Below are 25,661 nucleotides of genomic sequence, written 5' to 3'. Positions count from 1 at the left end.
CTGTTGCCGGTGCCGTCCCGTTGGGTTGCCCAGCTCGGCCCGGCCCCGCTCTGTTGCCGGTGCCGTCCCGTTGGGTTGCCCAGCTCGGCCCGGCCCCGCTCTGTTGCCCAGCCCCGCCCCGCTCAGGCCCGGCCCGGCCCCGGCGCTTCCTGCGGCCGCCCCGCCCCGCGGTCACGTGCGCGCTCGCCCGCTCGGGGCTCGGCTGGCTCGGCCTGTGCGGGCGCTCGGGGCCCGGAGCGGCGGCGGGAGCGCGGCGGGGCCGGGGGCGCTCGGGCCCGGGGCGGCGGCGGGACGGGGCGGGGGGAGCCCGGCCGGGCCGTGAGGGCGCGGCGGAGCCTGGCGGCGGCGGCGAAGCGGCCTGGGGGCTCCCCCCGGCGAGCGCGGGCCGAGCGGGCCGGGCCGGCGGCCGTGGCGGGGCTATGATGAGCCCGCTGCGGGGCTCCGCACCCCCGCGTGTCCCCCAGGCAGATCCGGCCCGCGGCTGAGAACCCCCCACCGGCGGTGAGTGCGGGCGGCGGGGCTCGGCGGGGCGGGCAGGCCCGGGCCCGCCCCTTCCCCCGCGCTGGGGCTGCGCCGGGCCGGGGAGGGCCCGGGGCGGCGGCGAGGCCGGGCCCGAGCCCCGGTAACGGCCCGGCCCGGGGGCTCCGCTCCCGGCGGGTTCCGCTCCCCGCGTTCCGGGCCGTGCGGCGGGCGCTGCCCCGGGGGGAGGTTGGGCCTGCCGGCGTTGGGTTTCCCACCGACTCTGTTTTTACAGTGCCTGGGGACGGGATCGTAATTTGCGCAGGGTCTTCCCACTTCCTGCGCTCCCCCGATCCTCAGTATTGTTTTCGTCAGTACAGGGGGTTTTTTTTTAGCCTGTAGAAAAGGCGGCTCGGGAGTGACCTTATCACACTCTGCAAGTCCCTGAAAGGAGGGTGTAGCCAGGTGGGGGTCGGGCTCCTCTCCCGGGTAACGAGCGGCAGGACAAGAGCACAGAGTGTTTAGCTGCGCTAGGGGAGGGTCAGGTTGGACAATAGGAGGAATTTCTTCACTGGTTACAGTTGGAACGGGCTGCCAGGGAGGTGGTGGAGTCACCGTCCGTGTAGGTATCTGAGCAACTGGACGTGGCACTGAGCGCTCTGCTCTGGGTGACAGGGTGGTGTTTGGTCACAGGCTTGGACTCGATGGTCCCGAGATCCTTTCCAGCCTAATTGACTCTGTGATTCCTGTTGTATCCTGGGATTCCTTTAGCCCTTAGAGAGCTGGATAAGGAGCCGTGTGCTTCTCAAATGCAGTAATCCCACTGCACAGCCTCGCTCGGTGATGCCCTTAGGAGCAGCAGTTACATAGGTTCCCTTCCACATGGTGCTGTGAAAAACACTTGTCATTCTGGTTGTTGCACAGATACGGGATCTTGTCCATCACAACGTGCTGCCTCTAATGAGTTCTCCTCTCCCTTTCCAGGTATGGCCTCACAGCTGCAGGTGTTCTCCCCTCCGTCAGTATCCTCGAGTGCCTTCTGCAGTGCCAAGAAACTGAAAGTGGAGCCGTCTGTCTGGGATGTTTCAGGACAGAGCAGTAGTGACAAGTATTATACCCACAGCAAAAACCTCCCAGCAGCTCAAGGGCAAGCCAGCTCCTCTCATCAGGTAGTCAATTTCAGCATCCCTGCCTACGACCAGAACCTCCTTCTCCCCGCTCCCTCTGTTGAGCACATCGTGGTCACCGCGGCCGACAGCACCGGCAGCAGCGCCACAGCGTCCTTCCAGAGCAGCCAGACCCTCACCCACAGGAGCAACGTTTCTTTGCTGGAACCATACCAAAAATGTGGATTAAAAAGGAAAAGTGAAGAGGTTGACAGCAACGGTAGTGTGCAGATCATTGAGGAACATCCACCTCTCATGCTGCAAAACAGACCTGCGGTGGGTGCTGCGGCCACGACCACCACGGTCACCACGAAAAGCAGCAGCTCCAGTGGGGAGGGGGATTATCAGCTGGTCCAGCATGAGATCCTGTGCTCTATGACCAACAGCTATGAGGTCTTGGAATTCCTGGGGCGAGGGACGTTCGGGCAGGTGGCAAAATGTTGGAAACGTAGCACGAAGGAGATTGTAGCCATCAAAATCCTGAAGAACCACCCTTCGTACGCCCGGCAGGGCCAGATCGAGGTGAGCATCCTGTCTCGCCTGAGCAGTGAGAATGCTGATGAGTACAACTTCGTCCGCTCCTACGAGTGCTTTCAACACAAGAATCATACATGCCTTGTCTTTGAGATGCTGGAACAGAACTTATATGATTTCTTAAAGCAAAACAAGTTCAGTCCGTTGCCCCTAAAATACATCCGGCCCATCCTGCAGCAAGTGGCTACTGCCTTGATGAAGCTGAAGAGCTTGGGTCTGATCCACGCTGATTTGAAGCCAGAGAACATCATGTTGGTGGATCCTGCACGCCAGCCCTACAGAGTGAAGGTGATCGACTTTGGGTCAGCCAGCCACGTGTCCAAGGCCGTGTGCTCCACGTACCTGCAGTCACGGTATTACAGGTAAGCACTGCCCCTGCTCGCTGAGCCTGGTCAGGCTGATCTTGCTGGGGTTTCCTGCTACAGACATTGAGCTCTTCTGTCTAACCCCAGCTGAGAGACAGCAGGAAATCATCAGCTCTGCGTGTTTCCTGGAGATTTCTTCTGAAAGTTGGATGTAATAATAAATAGAATGTCTGCCTTGCAAGGGTGGCCTCATCTGCAGCCCAGCACCTTCCTTTCCCCCCCAGATCAGTGCACTAAGCTGATTTTATCGTGTCCACTGGTTTGTGACACTATATGAAGTGGCAAACTGGTGAAGCAGTCTGGGAGTGTTAAGTAGTGCATTTGGGGTTGTCTGCCATGATCTGAAACTAGTCCATTAACCTTGGACGTTTAGAAGGGAGAGAAGTCAAAGGGCTGCCAATTTCTATTTGCTTTTATTTCTTCTGATTCTTCATCTTTGTCTGAACCCCCTTCATGAACACATGACTTCCTGTGTCAGCCCTGGCTAAGTCATGCTTTCGTGAGACCTTCAGCTCCCTTAGAGAAAGATCTCTGTTTCCCTTAGCAATATGTAGAGATGTCTTCTACCCTACTCCTGCCCAAGAATTAAAAATAAATTATGGGCAGAAATGTTAAAACTCAGAGACTGTGTGTAAAGCAAGCTGTGCTGTTTCTTTCAATTATTCCTCCAGCTTGCCTCTGTTATGTGTGTATTTGAATTTAAGTAGCAGCAGACTTCAATAAATGGATGCAGAAAGAACTTCTGGCTTCAAAGGGCCGTGCAGAGTCTGTGCTGTGTTGTCAGGGTTGCTTTGGGTGGAATGTGAGCTCACTTGACGCAAAACTCAGAACTAGTATCTAGTCCTTCCAGCTGGGACCAGACAGGACTGAGACACTCCACCCCACCCTGTGTCTCTGCTCTGTTTGATGTCTTCCCTGGCTGCTCACTTCAGTTTTAAAGCCTGGCTTATTGTAGGTTTGCTCTGTTCATCCCTCATGCTCCCTGTGTGCTTGCTCCCTTTGTTTTTGTGTTGTTTTTCTTTTTAAGTCTAACACCCAGTACCAGCTTTCCATGACATTCCTTTCATGTGATACAGACTTTTCTTAATCCATTGCTCATGCTCTTTGCTCAGCTTGTTGGCACCAATCTTTCCAATTCTAAACCATTGATTGGTATGGTTTTTTTTGTAGCTCAGTTGTCCCCTGTACCCCACAGCTCTAAAAATGCTCACTGTCTAAAATACATCATCATTGTTGTTATTGCATGGAAAGAGGTGACCACTGGTCAAGAATCTGCTCTATCTGACTTGCCACATGTGTCAGCAAAGCAGTTTGGGGAGGCCCATGGTGCTCTCCAGTTTCTGGTATCTCAGAAAACAGATTTAGCTGAGGAAAAGCAGTGAGGGGTGATAAGAATCTTCCAGGAGCTGCAGGGAGAGAAATTCCTGCTCCATCTGTGTGTGGAGCACTGGACTTCCAGCCCCTTCCAGCTCCCTGGGGTGAATGACTCTGCCAGAAAGGCAAATAACCCGGGATTAGGTGGCGTTGGACTGTCTGCTTGGCTGGAGTGAAGAATGCTCTGATGTGGAAATCTAGTATTTAGTGATCTGTAATTAGTGTAATGGTGATGATTACTAAAATCCATAATCTAGGAATTTACAGAGATGGTGCAGAAACCAGCTTGTGGGAGAACTTGCTTTACTCATATTCACATTAAATGAGTGTTCAGATGAGTTCCAAGTTGGAATTTTTTTCAATGCTGTGTTTAATGAAAGAGCATAGAGCAATACTTCATCTGCTTCTCTGTCAGCCATTAAAAATAAACTTCTCTGTGCTCACTTTTTAGCTTTCAATCCCTGTTACTGACACTTAGGTAACCTCTGCTGTAGAGACCTCTAAGCCAGCCACACTCAGGTCCTGTAAGATGGATTTTCTGATTTGTCTACCCTTGAGGAAAAAAAAATCTTCCTTTATTAATTCCTGTGTGTGCTGCTGGAGGTGATCCTGTCCAGCAGCCCAGCTGGCTCAGGGCTGGCTGTCCTGCTGGCAGTGACACCTTGCTCCAGGTACAGCAGCATTGTCCTGTTGGGATGTGACACTGGGTTTGTCAGGACAGGGCTGAGGCAGGATCCCTTTGCCACAGACACTGCTGCCTGACCCCACTCAGGAGGGGCAGTGCAACTGCTCACACTTTAAAGAGTGAGTAGAAATGCCCATGAAGAATTCTTTGGCTCTGAAGCCCATGATGGAGTAGGAGCAGATCAGCTCTCTGCAGTGAACAGTTTCTGTGCCAGTTCTAGGATGTTTGTGCAGTAATTCCTCACCTGAAAACGAGAGTAGCATCCTCAGGTGAGGTTGCTTATGTTCTTGGGGAGGAAGGAAACAGTGTGCAGAAATAAAAAATCCCTGGAATACAGACATGGATCCAGGGGATCTCCCTGCTGTACCGTGTGGGGTTCACTCATGTCCTGTGTTCTGTGTGAGTGCAGCCATCCAGGGAGTTTTACTCAGCTCCAGGTGCTGCCTTTGGGCCAGTGTGCAGCACAGACTGTAGGACTGGACAGTTTGGGCCATGAGAAGGTGGCCTTGAGCACTGGGGGAGCTGCAGAGTGCAGGAGTATCCATTTCTCACCTCTGCTTTGGGCTCCATGACCTACTTCTGTCCCAGCCATGCTGGCCTGGGGAGCAGCAGCCCCTGCTGCCAAGTCCAGCTCTGCTAATCCAGCTCTGTGCACTGCAATCCTGCATTGCTGCACTTGCACAGGCTCTGTGTTCCCACCATCCCAAAGCACAGGTGTAAATATGGGGTGTTAGGAAATGCTGGGAGGGAGTCTTGCAGTTTTCTGGGGCTGCTGTGAGTCCTTTCTCTTCTGAGAGTGCCTGAGTGTATTTGTCAGCTTTGGGAGGCAGTGCTTGGCAAGCATCTGTGCAAAGAGTGTCGTTGATTTTATTTCAAAGAGCTTAAGATGGTAAAATCACTTTAATCTCTGGCAGAGCAGCTATGGAAGTGACCTCTGCCTGCTGTCCTGGTTCAGCTCACATCTCATAAGGCTGCTAATGGCAGTGGTGTAAAAGGAGATGAGAGAAATTCTGATTTCTCAGCCTTGTCCTGCAATCAGAATGAAATCAGGTGGCTCATGAGAAGTTCATTTATTTAGTTGCAGGGAATAAAATACAAGATTCCAGCTTGTTATCATCATGGTATTGAGATTTAGGAGTACGTGAGGCTATTCCATCCTGGAGTTAAAGATCAACAAGCTGCCACAAATCTCTGTTTCCATTGGAATTGGTGGGGTGTTTTTAGCACACTAGAGAAGGATTAGCATGCTCTACATATTTCACAAGCCATCTATATTTTAATTTGTTTGCCAGTCCAAATGCAGCATTCCTTATATGACAGGTCTGGGTCCTTTTCTGAATTGGAAATTCCTGCCTCAGGATAATCAAGAGGGGCAGTACAGTTTGCTGATGATGTCTCATAAAGTAATGGCAAAAGGAGCTCCTGTGTAAATGGATGAATTGTATTTTTTCTACTTGTGAAGTAAGAGATTCCTCTGGTTTGCACCTCTTAGCCTGTAGAAAGTTGTATCCATTCTGGCATATTTCTTAAAATAGAAATGTTAGCAGGACAGTCAGCATTCAAATATCAGTTCTGCTCGTATTTGCATAATCATTTTCTATTTTCACACAGAGGTGAGAAACCTTTCCAAAGTCAACAACTGCCAGGAGCAGCCAAACAAGAAGGTAGAAACAGATCAGCGTTGAGTGGAGAGTGTCATTATGTCTTAGCTTGAATGATCTGTTATTCTGATTACTGAAGGTGAATCATGGCTCTGGTTTGGGGGCTCAGACATAATAAAATCTGGATAATAAAGAATAAATGGGACCTCACTGCAACAGGCAGCTGGTTCAGCTGTTTGTCTTTTCTATAGAATCCCAGACTGGTTTGGGTTGGAAAGGAGTTCCTCTCATCCCACCCCTGCCATGGGCAGGGACACCTTTCACTGTCCCAGCTTGCTCCAAGCTCAATCCAACCTGTCCTTTTCTGGTCTTTTGCTTTCTCAGGTACCCTGTGCCTGAGCAGCTGGGCTGAGTGCCTTTGTTTTGGAGACACCTGTGTAGACACCTAAAACAAAAGGTGTATCTGTGTCACCACAGCACAAAGGGTCATTAACTGGGGAGTCACTTCTTGTGCAGGTTGAGCAGTTGAGGAGGGTGAGTGTCAAATTTTCTGACACCTGTACATTACACAAGCCCTGGTTTTTAGAATTCTGTAGAGGGTTCAGGACTGGTTTCAGAGCCTTTTTTGACAACTGAAATATCCGTAGTGTAACACCAGAAATGCCACATAAACCCTGGGGCATGACCGGGAAATGGATAGCCTGGAGTTCAGGGCTTTTCTGTCTTCCTTTGCTCTTGTGTTAGTTATGTATGATGAAGGTCAAGGCATTCATATTTCCTGTACTTTCCAGAGTAAATTCCCACACCAGCTCATGTGGGGTTTGCAGCACCTGGGGTTTTGTGCTCTATGCAAATGTAGGAGCAGAATTTCTCCTGCCGGAACAGCCTCAGTTTGTTTCAGAACTCTGTGTAGGTGAGGAGCTGTACTAAAACATCCTTCTGTGTTATGAGTCAGCTCCAGACAGAAATCTCCCTGAAATTCCAACCTGATAGAGAAGCAGACCCTGCTTGGAGTGTGAGGGTTTTTTTTTATCACCTCCCCCAAAAGGCTGGGCCAGACAGGTACATTTTGCATTAGGTGTGGTTGAGTGCACAGAAACCTGAAACACAACCTCCAGCTGGGCTCACTGCTTCCATTTTAAACTCGAAACTCTCTGAGCAAAGCCTGCATGAAAACCTGCTGGTAGAAACCCAGCAGCTCTCTGAGGAGCTCCTTTTCCTGGCTCTGCAGGTGCTCTTCTTTAGCAGGCAAGCCTCCTGCAGCTGCTTACCTGGGGGTCTCAAGACCTTCTAGAAAAGTCTCTGTTTGCCAGAGCTTTTTTCTTCCCTTCTGTTAGGATAGGCTGGACTGGATGATCTTGAAGGTCTCTCCATAACTCTGTGATGCTGTGTGCTGTCTCAGGGACACCTCACATTCTGTCAAGTGTAATTAAAATGATTACTCAAGGAGTAACTTTATGCAACTGTGATGTAAAGGCCTCCTAGGAGCTGGGGGGCACCGTGGCAATAAAAGAATCCACCTAAGTGATAAAAAGATTGGGATCCATTAGACCACCCAAGGAAACACCTTCTACTTTAAAGTGAATGATTTATATTCACACAGATTTATTTATGCATGGAGGGGCTTTACCCAGATGGGTTTACAGGGAAGAAATGCAGCTTTCAGAGTAAAAGATTTGACGTTGGCCTTTTCTTTCCTTTTCCTTTCCCAGAGCTCCTGAGATCATCCTGGGTTTGCCGTTCTGTGAAGCCATTGACATGTGGTCCCTGGGCTGTGTCATAGCTGAGCTGTTTCTGGGCTGGCCTCTGTATCCAGGAGCATCTGAGTATGACCAGGTGAGAGGTGTGGGGGATGTGGGATCTTCACATGGAACCTCCATTTTCTGTGTTGAAACCCTCCTGAACCCCCTCCCTGTCCTGCATCAGCTTTCATCCCTGCACATTGCTGCTGTCTGAACTCATTTTCTCTCTCTGATATTCCCATTGTCTCTGGGCAGGGAGCACGGAGTTCTGGGTGTTTTCACTTGAGCTGAGTGTATCCTGTCCAAAAAAAGGGGCCAATTTGTGATTAACCCTTGGTTTCCAAACCCAAAAGCTGTTGAAACACCTTCCTGCCAAGGCAGGAGCGAGGTGTGTGTGTCCTGGTGTGAAACACCCTCTGTAATTTCACCATGAGGGCAGTTTTTCCATGTGGGGATAGAGCAACCCTATCATTCCTGCCCTGTTAATACCTACAGCAACCCTCAGTTTTTATGCAAAGTGTGAGCCTCAAGCTGTCTTTGGAATCCAAGGGCAAGACTCTGTGAGGCATCTTGAACTAATTAGTCCTTTCTGTGGATACTTGGCATTATTACCTGGCCTAGTCAGTGCCTATAAAAGGACAAAAAGTCTGTGAGAGGGGTTTTTTTCAGAGTAGCTTTTCCACTGGGGTTTTTGTGGTGGGATCTCATTACAGTGCTTGGTATGGTTTTCCTTATGTGATAAAATACATGAAAACTTACTAAGTTTGAAAATTTACTTGTCATGTGTCTTCCCAGCACTGTAAATTTCCAAAGGAAACACAGTGGTGCCTTAATGAGCAGAATGAGTTAGAAAGTAGCTGAGATAGGGCCTGGTGGTTTCCTTGTGCACTGAATTTTGTGTAATTCTGAGAACCTTATCTGCTCGTGTAGGTGGCTGGGGAGGAGCTGCTTTTTCCACTGCTTAATGACAGGATTTTGCAGCCCTGTGTGATGCAGTGTGAGGTGTGACTTCATGGGGTTCATTTTCATGTCCCCTCGAAGACTGGGGATGACTTGGCTTTGGTATTTTCTGAGATTCTGCAGCAGCAAGTGAAAGTTGAGGTGGAACTTGTGAGAGGACCTCTCCAGGAATGAGTTCATGGCTGGGAAGGGATTTACAGCTATTTCTTTAAACACCCTTGGGCTGTAAAGCAGAAATTATGTCCTGTGAAAATAGAACTGCTACCTGAACTATTGTGTAGATACAAGAAATATTCACTTGCAGACACTTGGATCCACCTTGGCTTAATTGAAAAGGGAGCCCATAAATTCATGTGTCACAAGCTGTGACAGTTTTGGCACAGTGGCATAGCAGGAGTTTGGCAAATAAGAAATGCTGAGGATCTGTAATTGATGGCTTAATCAAGGCATAGTTACCTTAACACTGTGGAGTTTTTCATAAATTTGCTCTTTTCTTTCCTTATGAGCATGCCTTTTTATTTGTTTCCTTTTTACCAGTGTCTTATCAATACCATCACAAGCATTCAGTTACACCTAATTCTGATTTTTAATTCTGATTCATTTTTTAACATGTAAACATAAATATATTAAATGTGTTTGAGGATATTTGGTCTTGGTTTCTTGGTCAGTGAGAGCTTTGCCATGACATTATTCTGAAATTGTGTTCCTAGGCTATTGTGTAGGCAGGCACAGCAATGTTGCTTGGATAATTATGCCTTTAATTATTTATAAATACATGATAAATTCTGCAGTATTTTTCCCTCAAAATATGTATTTCTTACACTGCTAAATGTCTTTAAAGCCTACAGACTGCTTAAATATACATTAGCAAAAAATATTTCCATAAAATAAGAAAGATGCATTTAAAACCTAGAATTTTTGTGTGATTGCAAAAGTGGCTTTATAAATACTTGAGATGATCCCTTTAATTTTGAGTTTTGCATATCTGGGCAGTCTTTCTTTACAGGTAACTTCCTATTAGCTATGAACAAACCTGGCTGTTAATTGCCCCATTAGCTGTGAATTGTTGATGATGAGAATCCTGACTTTTGTAATTTCCTTTCCTAGATTCGTTATATTTCACAAACCCAAGGCCTTCCAGCGGAGTATCTTCTCAGTGCAGGAACGAAAACAAGCAGGTTTTTTAACAGAGATCCAAATTTGGGATACCCACTGTGGAGGCTCAAGGTTTGTCTGTCTCTTCCATCCCCAAATTCTCTTTTATTCTTTGAAGACTCGCTAGAAATTCCCACCCATTTTTTGTGTGCTGTGAAAACATTGGGAGTGTGGATTTGGGCTGTGTGACTGCAGGAGCTGTGCAGAGCTCCTGGTGCTGCTGTGACAAAAGCAGCAGTGCATGATAGCACCAGCAAAGAGTGGGTGTTCCAGCACTGAGATAATTGGGTGCTTATTATGGGCTGCTCATTCTCAGGGAAGTGTGTCATCTTGTTGTCATCTCCTGACAATCCAATCAGTAAAATATGGAGTATTTCGTGATGGGTTTGTTAGTTTAACAGGAATCTGGTTATGGGTTGGCAGAGGACAGGGAAGAATGGGATTTAAGCCTGATTTGCCTTTAAAGCTGAGCAGCAAAAAGAAGAGAATTTTCCCTTTCTTTTTTGTAGAAGAGGAATTTAAAATATTTATAACCTCTTCTTTTCCTAAATCAGAAATCTTCAGTACTTTTGGCTAATGCACTGCCCAAGGAAGCCTTGAAATGAAATCATCCTGTTGTTAATTCAGCTTTGCAATGATTTTCCAGCTGAGGGAATGGGATCCCAGGGCTCTTGGGATTTGAGCTGCTGGGGTGTGGTGTGTCTGAAAGCAGCAAATGGTCATCTGCCTCAGCAATTCCTTACTGCTTTTTCCTTATCAATATGCAATATCTCAGTTTATACTAATGTTTTCTTTTATAGACTCCAGAAGAACATGAGTTGGAAACAGGAATAAAATCAAAAGAAGCTCGGAAATATATATTCAACTGTTTGGATGATATGGCGCAGGTGTGTGGGGATCCTGGGGCACAGATAACTTTTTTTCACATTTAATTTAGTAACTTCAGTTTTTTGGGGGATCTCTGAAAATGAGGCTGATGTGCTGGAGCAGCCAGTCCTCTTCCACTGATGGAGGTTTACCACGGTGCCAGTTTGCATCAGAAATCAGTGGATGAAAAACAGTCAAAATGTTAATTATGAACGTGTCTGAAATGTTCTGTGTTTTCTTAGGCCTCAGTTTGTTGGACAGGAGTGTGCCCAGCCTGTTCCCAGTATAGTAGAGCAGTAGGAGAGCTGAGCCCCTTCAAATGCATTTGTAGGATTAAACCTCCTATTAGACTTTGGAAATAGTGACAAGAACTTCAGATCATTCTTTTTTTCATTCTCTCTTTAGAGGTAAAATGAAGGACTATCTGAGTGGTTTTAATATCATGAGGCCTTAAATCTTAAATACCAATTTTCTATCACTTTTGTAGCTGTTACCATCAGGTCACATCTGTGCAGAGAAGGTGGAATCATTCTGGCTGCCAGCCCCTTATAGATTCCCCAAAACGTGAGGGCATTTTGCCAGAGAGTGGAGAATGAAGCCTGCTTGATCACTGTGAATAGACCCAACTCCCTGTTAAGAAGAGAATTCCACATGCAAGTTTGACTTTCTCTCCTAGAATGAACAAAGGAAAAGCAGTGTGCTAGCACTGTAATACCTGAAATTAGTCTGGCTAAGAGACAGAAATGCTTAATAAATATTTCTGTGTGATGTGAAGTTAGTGAATTGTTAGGCAGCAGTTAATTTGGTGCTTGTGTGAGCTGCTCCCATTTGATTTTCCAGGTGAATATGTCTACAGACTTAGAAGGGACCGACATGTTGGCAGAGAAGGCTGACCGAAGGGAATACATTGATTTGTTGAAGAAAATGTTGACAATTGATGCAGATAAGAGAATTACTCCACTGAAGACTTTGAACCATTCGTTTGTTACAATGGCACATCTGCTGGACTTCCCCCACAGTAACCAGTAAGCTCCCTTGGATGGGTTGTTTTGTTTCAGGATTTGCTGGAATCACAAAGCAGCACTTCCAGCTTTCTGTCAGTGCTGTTTTCTGCAGCTCCTGGCTGATCTGAAAATAGCAATGGCATGTGTAAGGAATGGAATGTTCATAAGCCTCCTTTTCATGTTTTAGAACATTCTTTGTTGGTTTAAAAGAACCTAAACCTAAAGCACGTGCATAAAGTTGGGAATCTGTCACATCTGTGTCCTGTTTTTACAAATCTGAGGTTTTCCTTCTGTCATTCTGTTCCAGTGTGAAATCTTGCTTTCAGAACATGGAGATCTGCAAGAGAAGAGTGAACATGTATGATACAGTGAATCAGATCAAGAGCCCTTTCACCACTCACGTTGCTCCTAACACAAGCACAAACCTGACAATGAGCTTTAACAACCAGCTCAACACAGTACACAACCAGGTATAGCATCTTTCACCTGTTTGATCCTCATCAAACACATGGAGTAGGTTGATTTGGTGCCTTCAGGCCAAAATTTAAACTACTCTCCAAAATTCATAGTCTTGTTTTAAAATCTAATTTTCCAAAACTCAGGCCAAGGAGCCTCTTTACCTTCATGTATTGAAAATTTGTCAGTTCAGCAACTGACAATAAGTAAATTGGGTGCAATTCATGTTTTTTTTTCTGTGTTGTCTTAAGCCTTTTACTTTAAACTTTCCAGGTGCTTTCCTCGTAGCATAATATTGATGGTTCCTGTTGTTTGTTTTATTAACAAAGAGAGATAAGATTACAAGACATAAGTGATTTTTTTTAAATTTATTTTTATAGGCCAGTGTGTTGGCTTCCAATTCCACTGCTGCTGCTACTCTTTCCCTGGCCAACTCGGACGTGTCCCTGCTCAACTACCAGTCTGCCCTGTACCCATCCTCTGCAGCCCCAGTGGCAGGAGTGGCTCAGCAGAGCGTGTCCTTGCAGCCTGGAACCACCCAGATCTGCACACAGACAGATCCCTTCCAGCAAACCTTCATTGTTTGTCCCCCTGCTTTTCAAAGTAAGCCCAGAACTCTTTGTGTGATGCTGTTTCAGTCAGTTAAGGCAGGAGAAATTGTGATTTGAACTAAAGTGAGAAACCCCAGAGCTCTCTGTGGGTGTCACACGGGGCTCTTGCATCAGATGGAAGTGCAGAACCAGGTCAGACATGTGCAGGCAGCTTGGTTCCCTTCCAGGTCGTGCTGGAACAGGTGACAGGATCTTGCCTGCCTGGGTTGCAGGCTCCAGCTGGTTGCTCAACCAGTTTTTCCCCCCAAACTGAACACAGCAACATTCCACGGAAAGCAAGGAACAGAGGAGCCAGACTTGCCTGAAAATCAGTGTGTCTTGCTGTGTTTGTTATCTCAAGAGCAGATATCTGGTGTTTGAGCCTCAGGTCACTGCCCTGATGCAGGTTTTTGCTACCAGCAGATTGTCACAGGCTGTGGGTCAGTGAGCTTAGCTCTGTTCGTGCCTCTGTTCATCCTCAGGGTTCTGTGGTTATGCTGATACCTGAATTGTTGTAGTCTGGAGGGTTATTTGTGATGTGGGGACTGATGGTGTAAAGCTCGAACTTTAAACTTGTCTCAAGCAGGTGGGAATTGGGAGTCTGTGTTACTGTTCCTGCAAAGCAGACTCCTGAGAGCCAGGCTGCTGAGGGCTGGCTGTCCATCATGGCCCTGAGGGATCCCAGGATGCAGAAGGATTTACTTCAGCTGGTGTTTTACTGGGATTTTGTCAAAGCTTTCCTATCCTTTAATCCGACCCTATCCTCTGCCCTTACCTAGTAGGAATTTGATTTTTGGGAACAAATGAAAGAATAATAAAGCAGCTTAGTGATGTGTCTTGTCCTCCACAGCTGGACTTCAGGCAACTACAAAGCATTCTGGGTTCCCAGTCAGGATGGAAAATGCTGTTCCAATTGTGCCACAAGCACCTGCAGCACAGCCCCTGCAGATCCAGTCTGGAGTTCTCACACAGGTAAAAAAAACCACCCCAAACCCCTCCTAGGCTCAACTGCAATTCCAGGAGAACCTGCCCGAGTGCAGGGGGTTCTCAGGACACTCTGAAAGGTTAAATGCAGCTCACTTCTAAGACAGTATTTTCTTGGTTTGTTTTGTTTTTCTGGAATATTTAAAGTCTGAGCTATTTTATATCATGTGCCTCCCTGGTTTTAGGAGTTTGATTTAATAATGGGAATAAAGATGTGGTTTTCAGCTGCTAAAAACAGGCTGTATTTTTCAGGCATGGACACTGCCTTACAGGCAGTGCTGGTCTTTTTTGCCTACACTTTAAAATCGTGGCAGGAGAAATGATTGCTGTGAGAAGTGAGATCCCGGTAAACAGAGGTGACAACACAGATCACTCCTGTTAAAATTTCATCTTAAAATCAACAAAATTATTTCTGAATCCTTCTGAGTTAGTGACATTCTTAGTGTCAATTAATGTGTAGCAATGACATATCTCTGCAGTTTGCAGTTTAAGCAACATGCAATACCAAAATTCACAAATCGTTCTAAAAATACTGTTTTAAATATTAGTAATGTGTCATAAATTAAAACCATTTTAATTTCCAAAAAATAATCCTTTAATATACAATAAGTGCCTGGTGATTCATAAGTTTTATTTACTGAAAATTTGTAGTTGCCTTTATAATTAAGTGGATTTTTATTTATTTGCATAGTTTTAGTTTCTGCTGGCATTAACAGGTACTCTGTTAGTTTTACTCTTCAGGCAGTATATTGCATTTACCGACCTACTTGTAGAGGAGTAATTTTTAGTTTGTTCAGTCCAAATATTTAGATGGCATTCTGTGATTGCTGATTTCTTTAGCATTAATGATACAGGTCACAGTATCCAAAAAGCAGAATCCACTTAAAGGCCCACCTGAACCCAAGAGTGCAAATTGTACAGCAAGAATCTAATTTTAATTAGACATTTGATGGACTAATACACGTCTGGGTGGTTTCATCACAGATGACTTTGCTGTTTCCTGACACCAAAGTGTGCCTTCCATGAAATCCCATAGTTTACCTTTTCTCAAGAGTTCTGTGTGTGGGTTTGAAGGTCTGGCAGCAGGTGCAGGGAGCTGCCTGGGGTGCAGTCTGTGCCATGGCTAGTGCAGCCTGGCTGTCACTTGGCCTCTGGGACCCAGTAAAGTGGCAGTAGCTGAACTCACTTTGACTTTTGAACTGTGTCATCACAGAGAGATCCCGTCCCCAAATTTTTCCCCAGCTCATTTTGACTTTTGAACTGTGTCATCGGAGAGGTCCCGTCCCCAATTTTTTCCCCAACTCGTTTTGACTTTTGAACTGTGTCACTGGGCTGGACATTCCCGTGTCCTGGTGCTCTCCTCGGGGCCCGCAGGTGCCCGTGGAGGAGCCGCAGGGTCTGGGTGTTGGTGCTGGTGTCGGTGCCTCCCTGTCCCCCGCCTGGCCCTGCCGCCCCACGCACCGACCTGCACCGACCTGCCTCAGCTCGTGTGTTTCACTCACTGCCTGATCTACATTTCAGGGAAGCTGTACACCACTAATGGTAGCAACTCTTCATCCTCAAGTAGCCACCATCACGCCGCAGTATGCGGTGCCCTTTACCCTGAACTGCGCAGCCGGCCGGCCGGCGCTGGTCGAACAGACGGCTGCAGTACTGGTAATTGCCTCCCTTGATTGTGTTCACTAACTGAGTTTTTGTTTTAACTTAGACTTGCAGAGGGCATGGAAGCATGTGCCATCTTGTGGCTGTGTTCTTGCTACATCTTAATGTCTTGTTGTTTTCCTCCCCAACATTGCTGAAGCACTGTCTGACTCTGACGTTTAGTGTGGCTCTGTAAAGAATCCAGATCCATTGACTATTACCTTTGCTAGCCTAGTATTGAAAGCTCTTCTAAACTAGACCCTAGAAGAGTTGTAATCATTCTTGTTCTTTGCTTACTCTCCTATCTTTGCCTTTTGATTGTGGAATACAAAGGAATCAGTCTTTAGCTTGACTCTGCTACAGGTACCTGGATGGCCAGAATTTGACCTACTTGGCAAGTTAGCTCCATATTTTGTTTGCAACACGTGTAAAGCTGCTTTGTATGGAGAAATGTTTCAGATCATTAAGCACAGGCTAAAATCCCTAATGACAGCAAATCCTTTAATGTATTGCTCTAGCAGTTGATTTCTCTTAACCTCTGTTGAACATTGACAATAATTTTCTGGCCTTTTGTTATTTATAGCCAATCGCACGTAGCTTGCTTCATCCAGATAAAGATTCTGTTCCTCACAGATACTTTTCAGTTGATACGTATTTCTTGGTTGAAATTAAAGGTGAGCTCTAGTATCCAAAATGGCAATAGCTAGCTTTTAGGTCATTTGGAACAATTTTTTAAAAGGATGGGGGAAGGGAATGAACACACCTTTAAGAAGTGTATGTTTGCAAAATTGTCCTCTTCTGTATTCTGGCACCTGCATCAGAACAACTTTGCAAGTGCCACAGAGAAGTCATTGTAAAACTCCAGAATCAGATCAGTGAAGCTTATGAAAACATTGCAGTGCACTGAAGTGCTGGTACCCTCACATGTCCTTCAAAGCACATTCCATTGTGTGAACCATGTTGTTTCTTGTGGCTTTAAAGTGGTAGTTTGAATGTCATTTTCTTCCGAGAGGGAGGCCTCTGCTGAAGTGGAATTTTGCTCGAGTCATACCTGTCCTGAAATTTAAATCCACTCATTTGAGTTCTTGTGAACCAAGTGAGCTGCTCCCTGCTTCTGGGGATGGGAAGGCAGGGGAGTGGGGTTCTCCTGGTCACAGCTCTGAGCTAAACAGACCCAGGGGTGCTGCTTCTTTCCTCCTGTTGAATTTTGATTGCTGAAAGGCTGCAATCTGGGCTCCAAAACCAGCAAGGGCTGACTGTAGCAGAGCTTGGGACACAAGTGAGTTGTTAGTGATGTTTTCCAAAGTGATTTGGGCTTTGACTCAACAGGCAAATTCAGTTCTGCTGTGTGTGTGCAGTGGATTTGAGGTTCAACTCCCCTGTACAGCAGTGGAGACCAGAGCTGGCTGTCTCCAGACTCTGAGCCTGAATTCTGAGTTTCTCTGGAGGACTTGACTAGTTCTGTTTGGATTCTGGGAGCCTTTGGCGTGAATTTGCTCACCTTTAGTGCTTCCAACACTTCTCCCTTGCTGCTTCCCCTGAGTTTGCATTAGCCATTTGCTAAGCTTTGCATATTTTTGTCCTTCCTCTGTCAAAACAGTTCGTCGCTTGGAAGGCCCGATTTCTGCCTCTCATTGGGAATTTAGATCTTGCTGTATTAAACTCTCTGCTTTGTCTTGTGCAGGTGTTGGCTTTTGGAAAGACGCATGGTGTGACTTTTAACATATTTCTCTTTTTATTTTTTATTTTTTCAATGTTATTGTTATTATTATTCCGCTTATGTTGGCAGAGGTTTTTAGCAGCTCTCTGCTTTGAAGGCTTCTTGTTCGGAACTGGTGTTTGTACTAAGTGGATCTGTTACTTGCAGAGGTACTGAATTTGAAATAACAGGATTTGCAGTTTAAGCTGCAGGAGAAAAAGCCATATATTACCAAAATCATGAAAATATTACCCTGTCAAATTTATTTGGACAGGAACATTGATAATATTAATGAATTGAACCTGCCTTCATGTAACTAAATTATCTCTCAGTGTGGCTTTTCTTAAAAGCTTCAGTTGTGGTGGTTGAATTTCCACGATAGCACCATCTCAGCTCTCTCAATGTGATCCCTGCAAGGCAGAAAAGCAGAAAGGACCAAATTGGTTTCATATTTTGGGACTTTTCAGCAGAACAGTGGTGTAAGTTTATATTCAGAAAGAGTTCCTGGCAGTGCAATACCTGGCTGGATGTGCAGCATGATATAAACACTGTTTTCTCCAGGTGTCAGCAGTGATAAAAGAGATTAGCAAAATGTTGGGGAAGCTCATTCCTCTGGTTTTCTTGTCCTTGGGAAAACGTGCGAGGATGAGCTGGACCTCTGCAAGCTAACAATCCACCCCAGTGCATTTATTGCTTGGACAAATCTCTGCCTGCCCCTGCAGGAGCTGAAGCCTAGTGAGCCTCGTGTCTGTGTTTGTTGTTTTGCAGCAGGCCTGGCCGGGGGGAACCCAGCAGATCCTGCTCCCTTCCACCTGGCAGCAGCTCCCAGGGGTTGCTTTGCACAACTCGGTCCAGCCAGCAGCCGTGATCCCCGAGACCATCGGCAGCAGCCAGCAGTTGGCTGACTGGAGGTAGGGATTGCAGGGCTCCAGCTCCCTGCCAGCTGGGAATGCATCCATCACAGTGCCCACAATGTCCCCCTTCCCCTCGGGGGCTCATGCAGCTCGTGGTTCCTGCAGTGGAGTCATGGAATTTGTGTCTCTCGTTTTTTTTTCTCTGCTCCAGGAATGCACATTCCCATGGAAATCAGTACAGCACTCTCATGCAACAGCCATCTCTGCTGACCAACCATGTGACGTTGGCCACAGCACAGCCTCTGAATGTTGGGGTTGCTCATGTTGTGAGGCAGCAGCAGAGCAGCAATGTGCCAGCAAAGAAGAACAAGCAGCCAGCACCGAGCACAGCCAAGTAAGGATTCCATTGCTTCCTTTCCCAGTCCTAGAAAAGCCACGGGTTTGTTTGTGGAGGTTGCCTTTATGGTGTGAAAAACACATCTTCTGATCACAGAGGTAGTGAGAGTGTAACTTTATTGTGCTAAAATTACATTTAAAGATGTCTTGGAAAAAGCCTTTGTGCTGTAGTCACTGATTTAAATTACATTAATTTCAGTGAGTGCAAGGACATGGTTGACCAAGTGCTTTACTGTCCTGGTCAGAGGGCTTGTACACTCCCGGGGTGTTGGTGCCATAGCAATGCAAGTGACAGAATTGTTTAATGAGTTTCTGGCAGTGTTCAGGTGGATCAGTCCCATTCAGAGCATCCCTGAGTGCCTTTGGCTGTGTCTGTGGCACTTTGCTGTTTGAGTGTCTGCACTGAGGTTCTGTTTATGTAGATATATTTGTACTTGTATGTTCCTAATGCTGTTTGTCCGAGCCTCTGACCTGGAGCTGAATCCTGCTGTGCTTTTCCTGCAGGCCCAGCTCATCTCTAGAGCCTGTGCCCACCCAGGTGTACTCTGTGATCGGGAGCAGCCCCCTGCGCTCCAGCTCCTCCTCCTCCAACGTGCTGGTCCCTGTGCAGGAGCAGCACCAGCCCATCGTGATCCCTGACACTCCCAGCCCCCCTGTCAGTGTCATCACCATCCGCAGCGACACTGATGAGGAGGAGGACAGCAAATACAAACCTGCCAGGTGGGATGTTGGTTTAGCCTGGGCTGGGCTCAGCTCACACATCCTGGAGAGTGGGGAACACGATGTGTGAGCCCTGGGAAGGCTCAGAAGAGCTGCATAAAACAGAATATTCCCCATCACACCTCCGTAGTGTTGTGCCTGTAGTTAACCCGAGTTTTATCTGACAAGGAGGGAGGGTGTGAGATCCTAGAGGGAGATCTGTAATCTGGTGAGCAAAGCTAGAATGTTTCCCATTTGCATTTTGTCGTTTTTCCCCTGCAGTTTGGGTATGAAGCAGAGATCCAACGTCATCAGCTACGTCACTGTTAACGACTCCCCTGACTCGGACTCGTCCCTGAGCAGCCCCTATGCCCCAGACCCCCTGTCCTCGCTCAGGAGCACTGGGGGGGCTCTGGAGCTGCCCAGCAGAGCCGCTGCCGACAGCTCCAGCTCCCGCACCATCATCGTGCCACCCCTGAAGATGCAGCTCAACGACTGCATTGTGGCCACCCAGGCTTCAGGTGAGTGTCTCAGCGTGCTTTGCCAAGGCTCGGGTGCTTTCCTGTCCCTGTGACACGTTCATCCTCACAGTTTTGCACTTTCCACAATGAGTCTTTCTCAGCTTTAGGTTTCACAGCTGCTGTTGTGAAAGCCTTGGTCTGTTTTCATAGTCATTGATAGAATTACCTTTCATTTACATTTGGCTGCATTTAGGAAGATCTGTAAACATTCCTGATGGTTTCTTAGTCACATTTCGAAATCATAATTAAAGCAAAGTCTCTGTGACACAAACAGTCAGTTTGGTGCCCAGAGCTGGTTGCCACCAGCATGGGAAGGGGAGGAGTGGACTAAGCTTGTGCCATCTTCCAGGCATCCTGAGCAGCACCAGTAAGACCAAGCCAGTGGCCTCAGTGAGCGGGCAGGCGTCAGGATGCTGCATCACACCCACGGGGTACCGCTCCCACCGCGTGGTCACCAACGGCGTGCAGCCCCTCAACCTCAGCCAGGTGAGCCTGCCTGCCCTGCTGGCCCCGGGGGTGCTCAGAGCTGCCTCACTAATGTCTGAGGAAGGGACAAAGGCTGGCTTGCAACAGGGTCAATAGTTGTTAATTCTTTGGAGCTGATTGTGGGGAGTACAAGGAGGTTTCTCAAGGCAAAGGATTTGTTCCTGTACCACAGTGCAGGAGAAGGAAGTGTGGTTGTGTCCGTGGTCTCTCCTTGTGCTCCTTGTCACACCTGACTTACAGCAGGTCCTTCTTGCCACTCGGGAGGGTGACACCAAGATCCAGCTGTTGAATTAGAGTAACTTTGAAGGCACAATATGAGGAAATTCTTTAATTCTTTACCTTTCTCTAGACCTCAGAGTTCCAACCGGTAGATTTAAGACTGGTCTTTCCCACACTAACAGTTGGCACCCGACATCTTTGAATATTTCAATTCCAAGATTGATTGCACTTCATGTCAGGACTTTGGGTCACACTGCAGCAGCCTCTCAGAGGAGAGGGAGTGTTGTTACTCCTGCAGTTCTTTTCTGCCATGAGCACCAGACAGGTTTTGTGGTGCTAAAACAAGGCAGCCCTGCTGCCACCCTCCCAAGGTGCAGCAGAGTAGATGTGAGGAGTTCTGGGGCTGGGTCAGATCTAGGACCTGCCTGCCCTTGTCCAGCTGTGGTACCCCCTGAGTGGAAGTTTGGCCCCGTTGTCGAGGAGAAGTGTAACCTTTGTCCCTGTGGGAGTGCAGTCCCCTTCTCAGATCCGCGGGAGGGTGTCACGAGGGAGGATCTGCAGGTGTCACAGCAGGGGTGGAGGGGCTCTGGCTGCCCCTTGCTCACCTGAGCATGACCACTAACCTCATTTCCTCCCTCCCTTGCAGAACCAGCAAACCACAGTGCTGGCCTCCCAGGAGAGAAGTGGCAATGCTGTCCCACGCCGGCAGCAAGCTTACGTGGCCCCCCTCACGTCAACGATTTCTCAGGCTCCCTACACGTTCCAGCACAGCAGCCCAGTGCATCCCCACCTGGCAGCAGCCACGGCCAGTGCCCACCTGTCCAGCCAGCCCCACATGTACACTTATGCCCCCACCAGTGCTGCCACTCTGGGCTCCACCACGTCCATCGCCCACCTGTTCTCCCCTCAGGGCTCCTCCCGTCACACCACCTACGCTGCCCACCCCAGCACCCTGGTGCACCAGGTCCCTGTCAGCGTGGGGCCCAGCCTGCTGACATCTGCCAACGTCCCCCCCGCCCAGTACCAACACCAGTTCGCTCCCCAGTCCTATATTGGTGCTTCCAGAGGATCTGCTATTTACACTGGATACCCACTGAGCCCCACCAAGATCAACCAGTACTCCTACTTGTAGTTGCAGTGAAGCACTGTCCTGCACGGGCCTGGGAGGTTGGAGGAGGATTTCAGGTGAACCTTTGCCTGGGAATGACTGCCTGGTTGGTGTTTCTCCCTGATCTGGTTGTATGTTGTTCCCAAATGTCTCTGGTGAGTTGGGTCACTAACTGAGCAGCATGCTTTGTTACCAGTACGAGGGTCACTAATTAAGTTTTTAAAATTTTACTTACTTTTTATAGATGCTTTTAAAAAATTCATGGTCACATTTATTTAAAATTGTTCTGTTGTGCTAATCAAAAGGGGTGTCAAATCAGTGTCTCAGAAGACAGATCCTGATGTCTTTTTTAACTTGTGTAACTTAAACAAAAAGATTTGCAGATTCTATTTTAGCAGCTTGCACAAATTCACGTTGCCACTAAAAATGTAGTGCATGTTTATCTCATTACGTTGCTGGGGCAGTTTTAAAATCAGATTTACTATTTTAACATCTGTTCTCTAATTCACCTTGTCTTTAACAAATTGCTGGTTCTGCAAAAGCCATTACATCTCCGTAGATGTTTCTGTCAAAGGTGTTTTGTTTACTCCTCTGCTTTGTTTAAGGACTGGTAGAGGCAGCTGCCTTATGCCAGCAACTCGATACATTCAGGAGTCCTGTAAACCCTGGAGTCTGCTTTGTTTTCTCAAAAATTCTCCATAACCCAGCTGAATTTTTGTTGTGTTTGTTGCAGAATTCTTCTAAGTGGTTCAAACTGTATTCAGGATCTCACTGTGTGACAGAGCTCAGCAGCTCTGTCAGGGTGGTGTTGTTGTCTCCAGTTGAGAGTGAATAATGCAGCATTGCTCTAAAATTTGGTTTCTGCAGTTTATTAGATGCTGGCCCTATAATGGAGCTGGATTCCTTCACAGAAGCACAGGGCTTTGCTTTGTTCTGTTTTTCTTAGTATTTTCGCCTCACGTGATTCATTTAGGAGGGAGATGAATTTGAAATACAATGAAACATCACTGTATTGATGTGTACAGCTTTTTATACTCCTGTGAGCGTATCCTCCTGGATATGTCAGCAGCTACTCTAAAGCGCTCTTAATAAGACTTGTAAACAGTACGTGCATGTAGGAATTGCAACAAAAACAAAAAAATAAGAAAAAAACAAGACAAAAAAAGAGAAAGAGAAAGAAAAAAGGAAAAAAAAAATCCAGATTTTAAAGTTTATTACTGAATTTAAAACTATTTTAGAAGTTTTGTATTGGTGGTGTTTTAATATTTTACAGAAAATGAAATATGTACATATTGATTAGAAAAATATAACAAGCAAAACTTCCTGCTAACCCCAAATGTTCTGTCTTTGTAATCAAAATGTGTAGTGATTATACTTGAACTCTGTACTTAGTGTTTGTCTAATTCTTAAACGTTCCTGGGGATGGAAGTGTTGTATCCTTTGTATTTAAACCAAAATGAATTGATTCATGTTGGAATGTATGTGATATAATGCAATGGTTAGAGCTCATCACTGTAGCACTGAGAGAGGAGTAGAGCTTCACGAGAGGAAAGGATACCTTGGATTTGTTTTGCACAGGTATGTGTGATGAAGAGTTGTTTGGTGTGTCCCCTTATTGTAGTGCCTTAAATGATGATGTAGTGTGACTAGAGTTTACAGTGAGCTTGCCTTACGAGGGACCAGCAAGCCCCCGTCGAATTGAAGCAATTCACCCACCCAGCTTTCCCCGGCCAGAGCAGCAGGATGGTGCAGAGCCCTGTCACCTGTCTCTCCCTGTCACCGCGCTCACCCCGCCTCCGTTCTTGTTCCCAGTGAAGCGATGTCCCCTTGAAGCTTTCCCTTGAAATGGCACATGTACTGTTAGTGTCTGTCAGTGCATTTCGGATAAGGTAGTGCTGGGAATGCATTGGAATGTTTAGTCTAATATTGCAGAAGTGATTAAATACGTGCAATCACTTTTATTAGGTTTAGTGTAGCGTTACCTTCCCCCACAGGAATAGCAGACGTGTCGTGTAAAATATTGCTAGCTTGGTGATAGAATATTTATACCAAAGAGAGCCTGCTGTAAAGCACATAATACCATTAAAAAGTTTTATAATGCTACTGCTAGTGTGGAGTTGTTGGGAAGGTCTGTCAGCTGTAGCCCGAGTGTTCAGAGGAAATACTCACTTTGGATAATCAGTGCAGGTTTTGGACTACACTTTGTTTTCTTGGGTCCCTTGTACTAGGAATTATTTCTCATCTAACACATAAAGTATCTTGTCCGAAAGGATGATATAAACTGGTTTGAGCAGTCGTGTTACTGCAGCAATAAGAGGTTTGGTAACCTTGAACCCCAGTTTATGTTCCGTCCCAGAGGGAAGGAGGCCAGTCCTGACCTGGCTGTGGCAAGAGATGCCCGAGCCATTTCTGCAAGCCCACGTTCCTGCTGGGAGGAAGGCTGGGCTGGCCTGGGGTGGGTGGCCTGGGGAGGGATGGAGGGCTGTGGAACTGGACGGTAGCATTAGCCCACGTTGATGTTCAGTGTGTTTGTAGTCGGAGCACTTCCGTGAGCGTGCGGAAAACCAACCTTGCTGTGCCACATCGTTGCTGCAAACGATGCTGTTTGTTGCTGTAGGCACTTTTCTTGCTTTTTTTGACATTGCTTGTGTTCAGTACTTGCCTTGAGATACCTCTTGGGTACAGAGTTGTGCCTTTCCACCGAAAGGCAGACCAAGCTCCAACTCCCTGTTTCACAAATAGGACTTAATGGAAAACACTTCACTAACAGGAAAAAAAAAATATAAAAGACCTCTAGCAAAATCTGCTAATAATTTTGAGAACTTGCCCGCTTCCCCCTAAAAGAAAAGCAGCTTGAAATGTCCATTTAGAGACCTTGTAACACAATTAATCCCAATCAAATGTATTCCCAAAGCACGGTGTCATCTCCACTGCCCGAGTTCCCAGAAGTGTTGGAACAGGGAGGATGAGATGGAAACGGTAAAAATCAATCGTGCTGCATTTGGAACAAGCTGTCAAACAATACCCCAAAATTCCTCTGTGATAACACAGCAAACCCCACCTCAGCAGGGCCAGGGCCTCCCAGTCTGGCCCCAGTATATGATGCCCAATTTAGGTGTATTGTGTTCTGCTCTAAGGTGATACATCCTTCTTCCTTGCATATCCAACCTCAAATTGGGTTCAAGAATTGACTCTGCTCGTTGTCAGAGCCTGCAACACATTCTTGGAGAGAAATCTGCTATCTCTGGATAGGAATTGGCATCCTTTAATTTTCTTTACAACTAGTTTGGGATTCACCTTTGGAATATTTGATAGCCGTGGTCCCAGCTAGGTTTGTCTGTGTGATTCTTGAGCTGTTCAATCAGTTTTCTCTTACCTGACCTGTATTTGCAGCTGTGATAGCCCCTGCAGAGGCAACTCCTGAGGCTTTCCTGCTTAGCACCTAATTGATGGGATGCAGTAATTTACCTCTGACTCAGCAATTTCTTTTAGTACATGAAACTAAATTGCTTCTAAATGACAGGATTGGCACAGCCCTGCTTTCTTTTTTCTAATTTTATTTAAACTTCTGAATGGTGCCGCATGTCCACATGGTTGTTTGTTGCTAAACTTTATATAATGTGTGATTTCAGATTCAGCTTGAACTATATCTATCTCACTACATGTAGCAGTACATTATATGTAATGTTAGTATTTCTGCTTGAATCCTTGATATTGCAATGGAATTCCTACTTTATTAAATGTATTTGATATGCTAGTTACTGTGTAAAATTTAACTTTCTTTTATGGTTGTGCTCTTCCTTTTTACAAGCCGCTAGATACAGGTAGTTTCTGACAATTACTGATCTATGTTTGTATTGCTGATGTACTTAGGGGGTATGTAAAAATCATTTTAACAAAAGAAATAGATATTTAAAAATTTAATACTAACTATATGGGAGAAGGGTCCATTGTGAAAACATAGTTTATCTTTGGATTCAATGTTTGTCTTTGGTTTTACAAAGTAGCTTGTATTTTAAGTATTTTCTACATAATATGGTAAAAATGTAGAACAATTGCAATGCATCAATAAAAAGGGTTAATTTTCTGTACTCTA

General features: G+C 46.5%; 1 protein-coding gene across 3 annotated transcripts; it reads left to right on the top strand.

Annotated features, from left to right (window-relative positions):
- The first annotated feature begins 249 nt into the window (after positions 1–249).
- On the top strand, positions 250–25,661 carry HIPK1 (homeodomain interacting protein kinase 1). 3 transcript variants are annotated; one of them, XM_014872773.2, is made up of 16 exons: positions 250–501; positions 1,444–2,521; positions 7,897–8,020; positions 9,994–10,113; positions 10,842–10,928; positions 11,749–11,933; positions 12,220–12,382; positions 12,749–12,971; positions 13,809–13,930; positions 15,464–15,598; positions 18,054–18,193; positions 18,348–18,530; positions 19,037–19,252; positions 19,514–19,752; positions 20,102–20,238; positions 21,104–25,661. In XM_014872773.2, exons 2-16 carry the CDS (start codon positions 1,446–1,448, stop codon positions 21,587–21,589), a joined length of 3,636 nt encoding a protein of 1,211 aa, XP_014728259.2. In that variant the 5' UTR covers positions 250–501; positions 1,444–1,445; the 3' UTR covers positions 21,590–25,661. The 3 variants fall into 3 exon arrangements, with proteins under 3 accessions (XP_014728259.2, XP_014728258.2, XP_088036327.1); XM_014872772.2 differs by having other exon boundaries at positions 18,051–18,193; XM_088180201.1 differs by lacking the exon at positions 15,464–15,598 and having other exon boundaries at positions 18,051–18,193.

This window comes from Sturnus vulgaris, chromosome 29 (assembly GCF_052056855.1).
Source record: "Sturnus vulgaris isolate bStuVul1 chromosome 29, bStuVul1.hap1, whole genome shotgun sequence".
NCBI lineage: Eukaryota > Metazoa > Chordata > Aves > Passeriformes > Sturnidae > Sturnus > Sturnus vulgaris.
The sequence above is the reverse complement of the archived record's forward strand: the minus strand, read 5'-3'. Positions and strand labels throughout refer to the sequence as shown.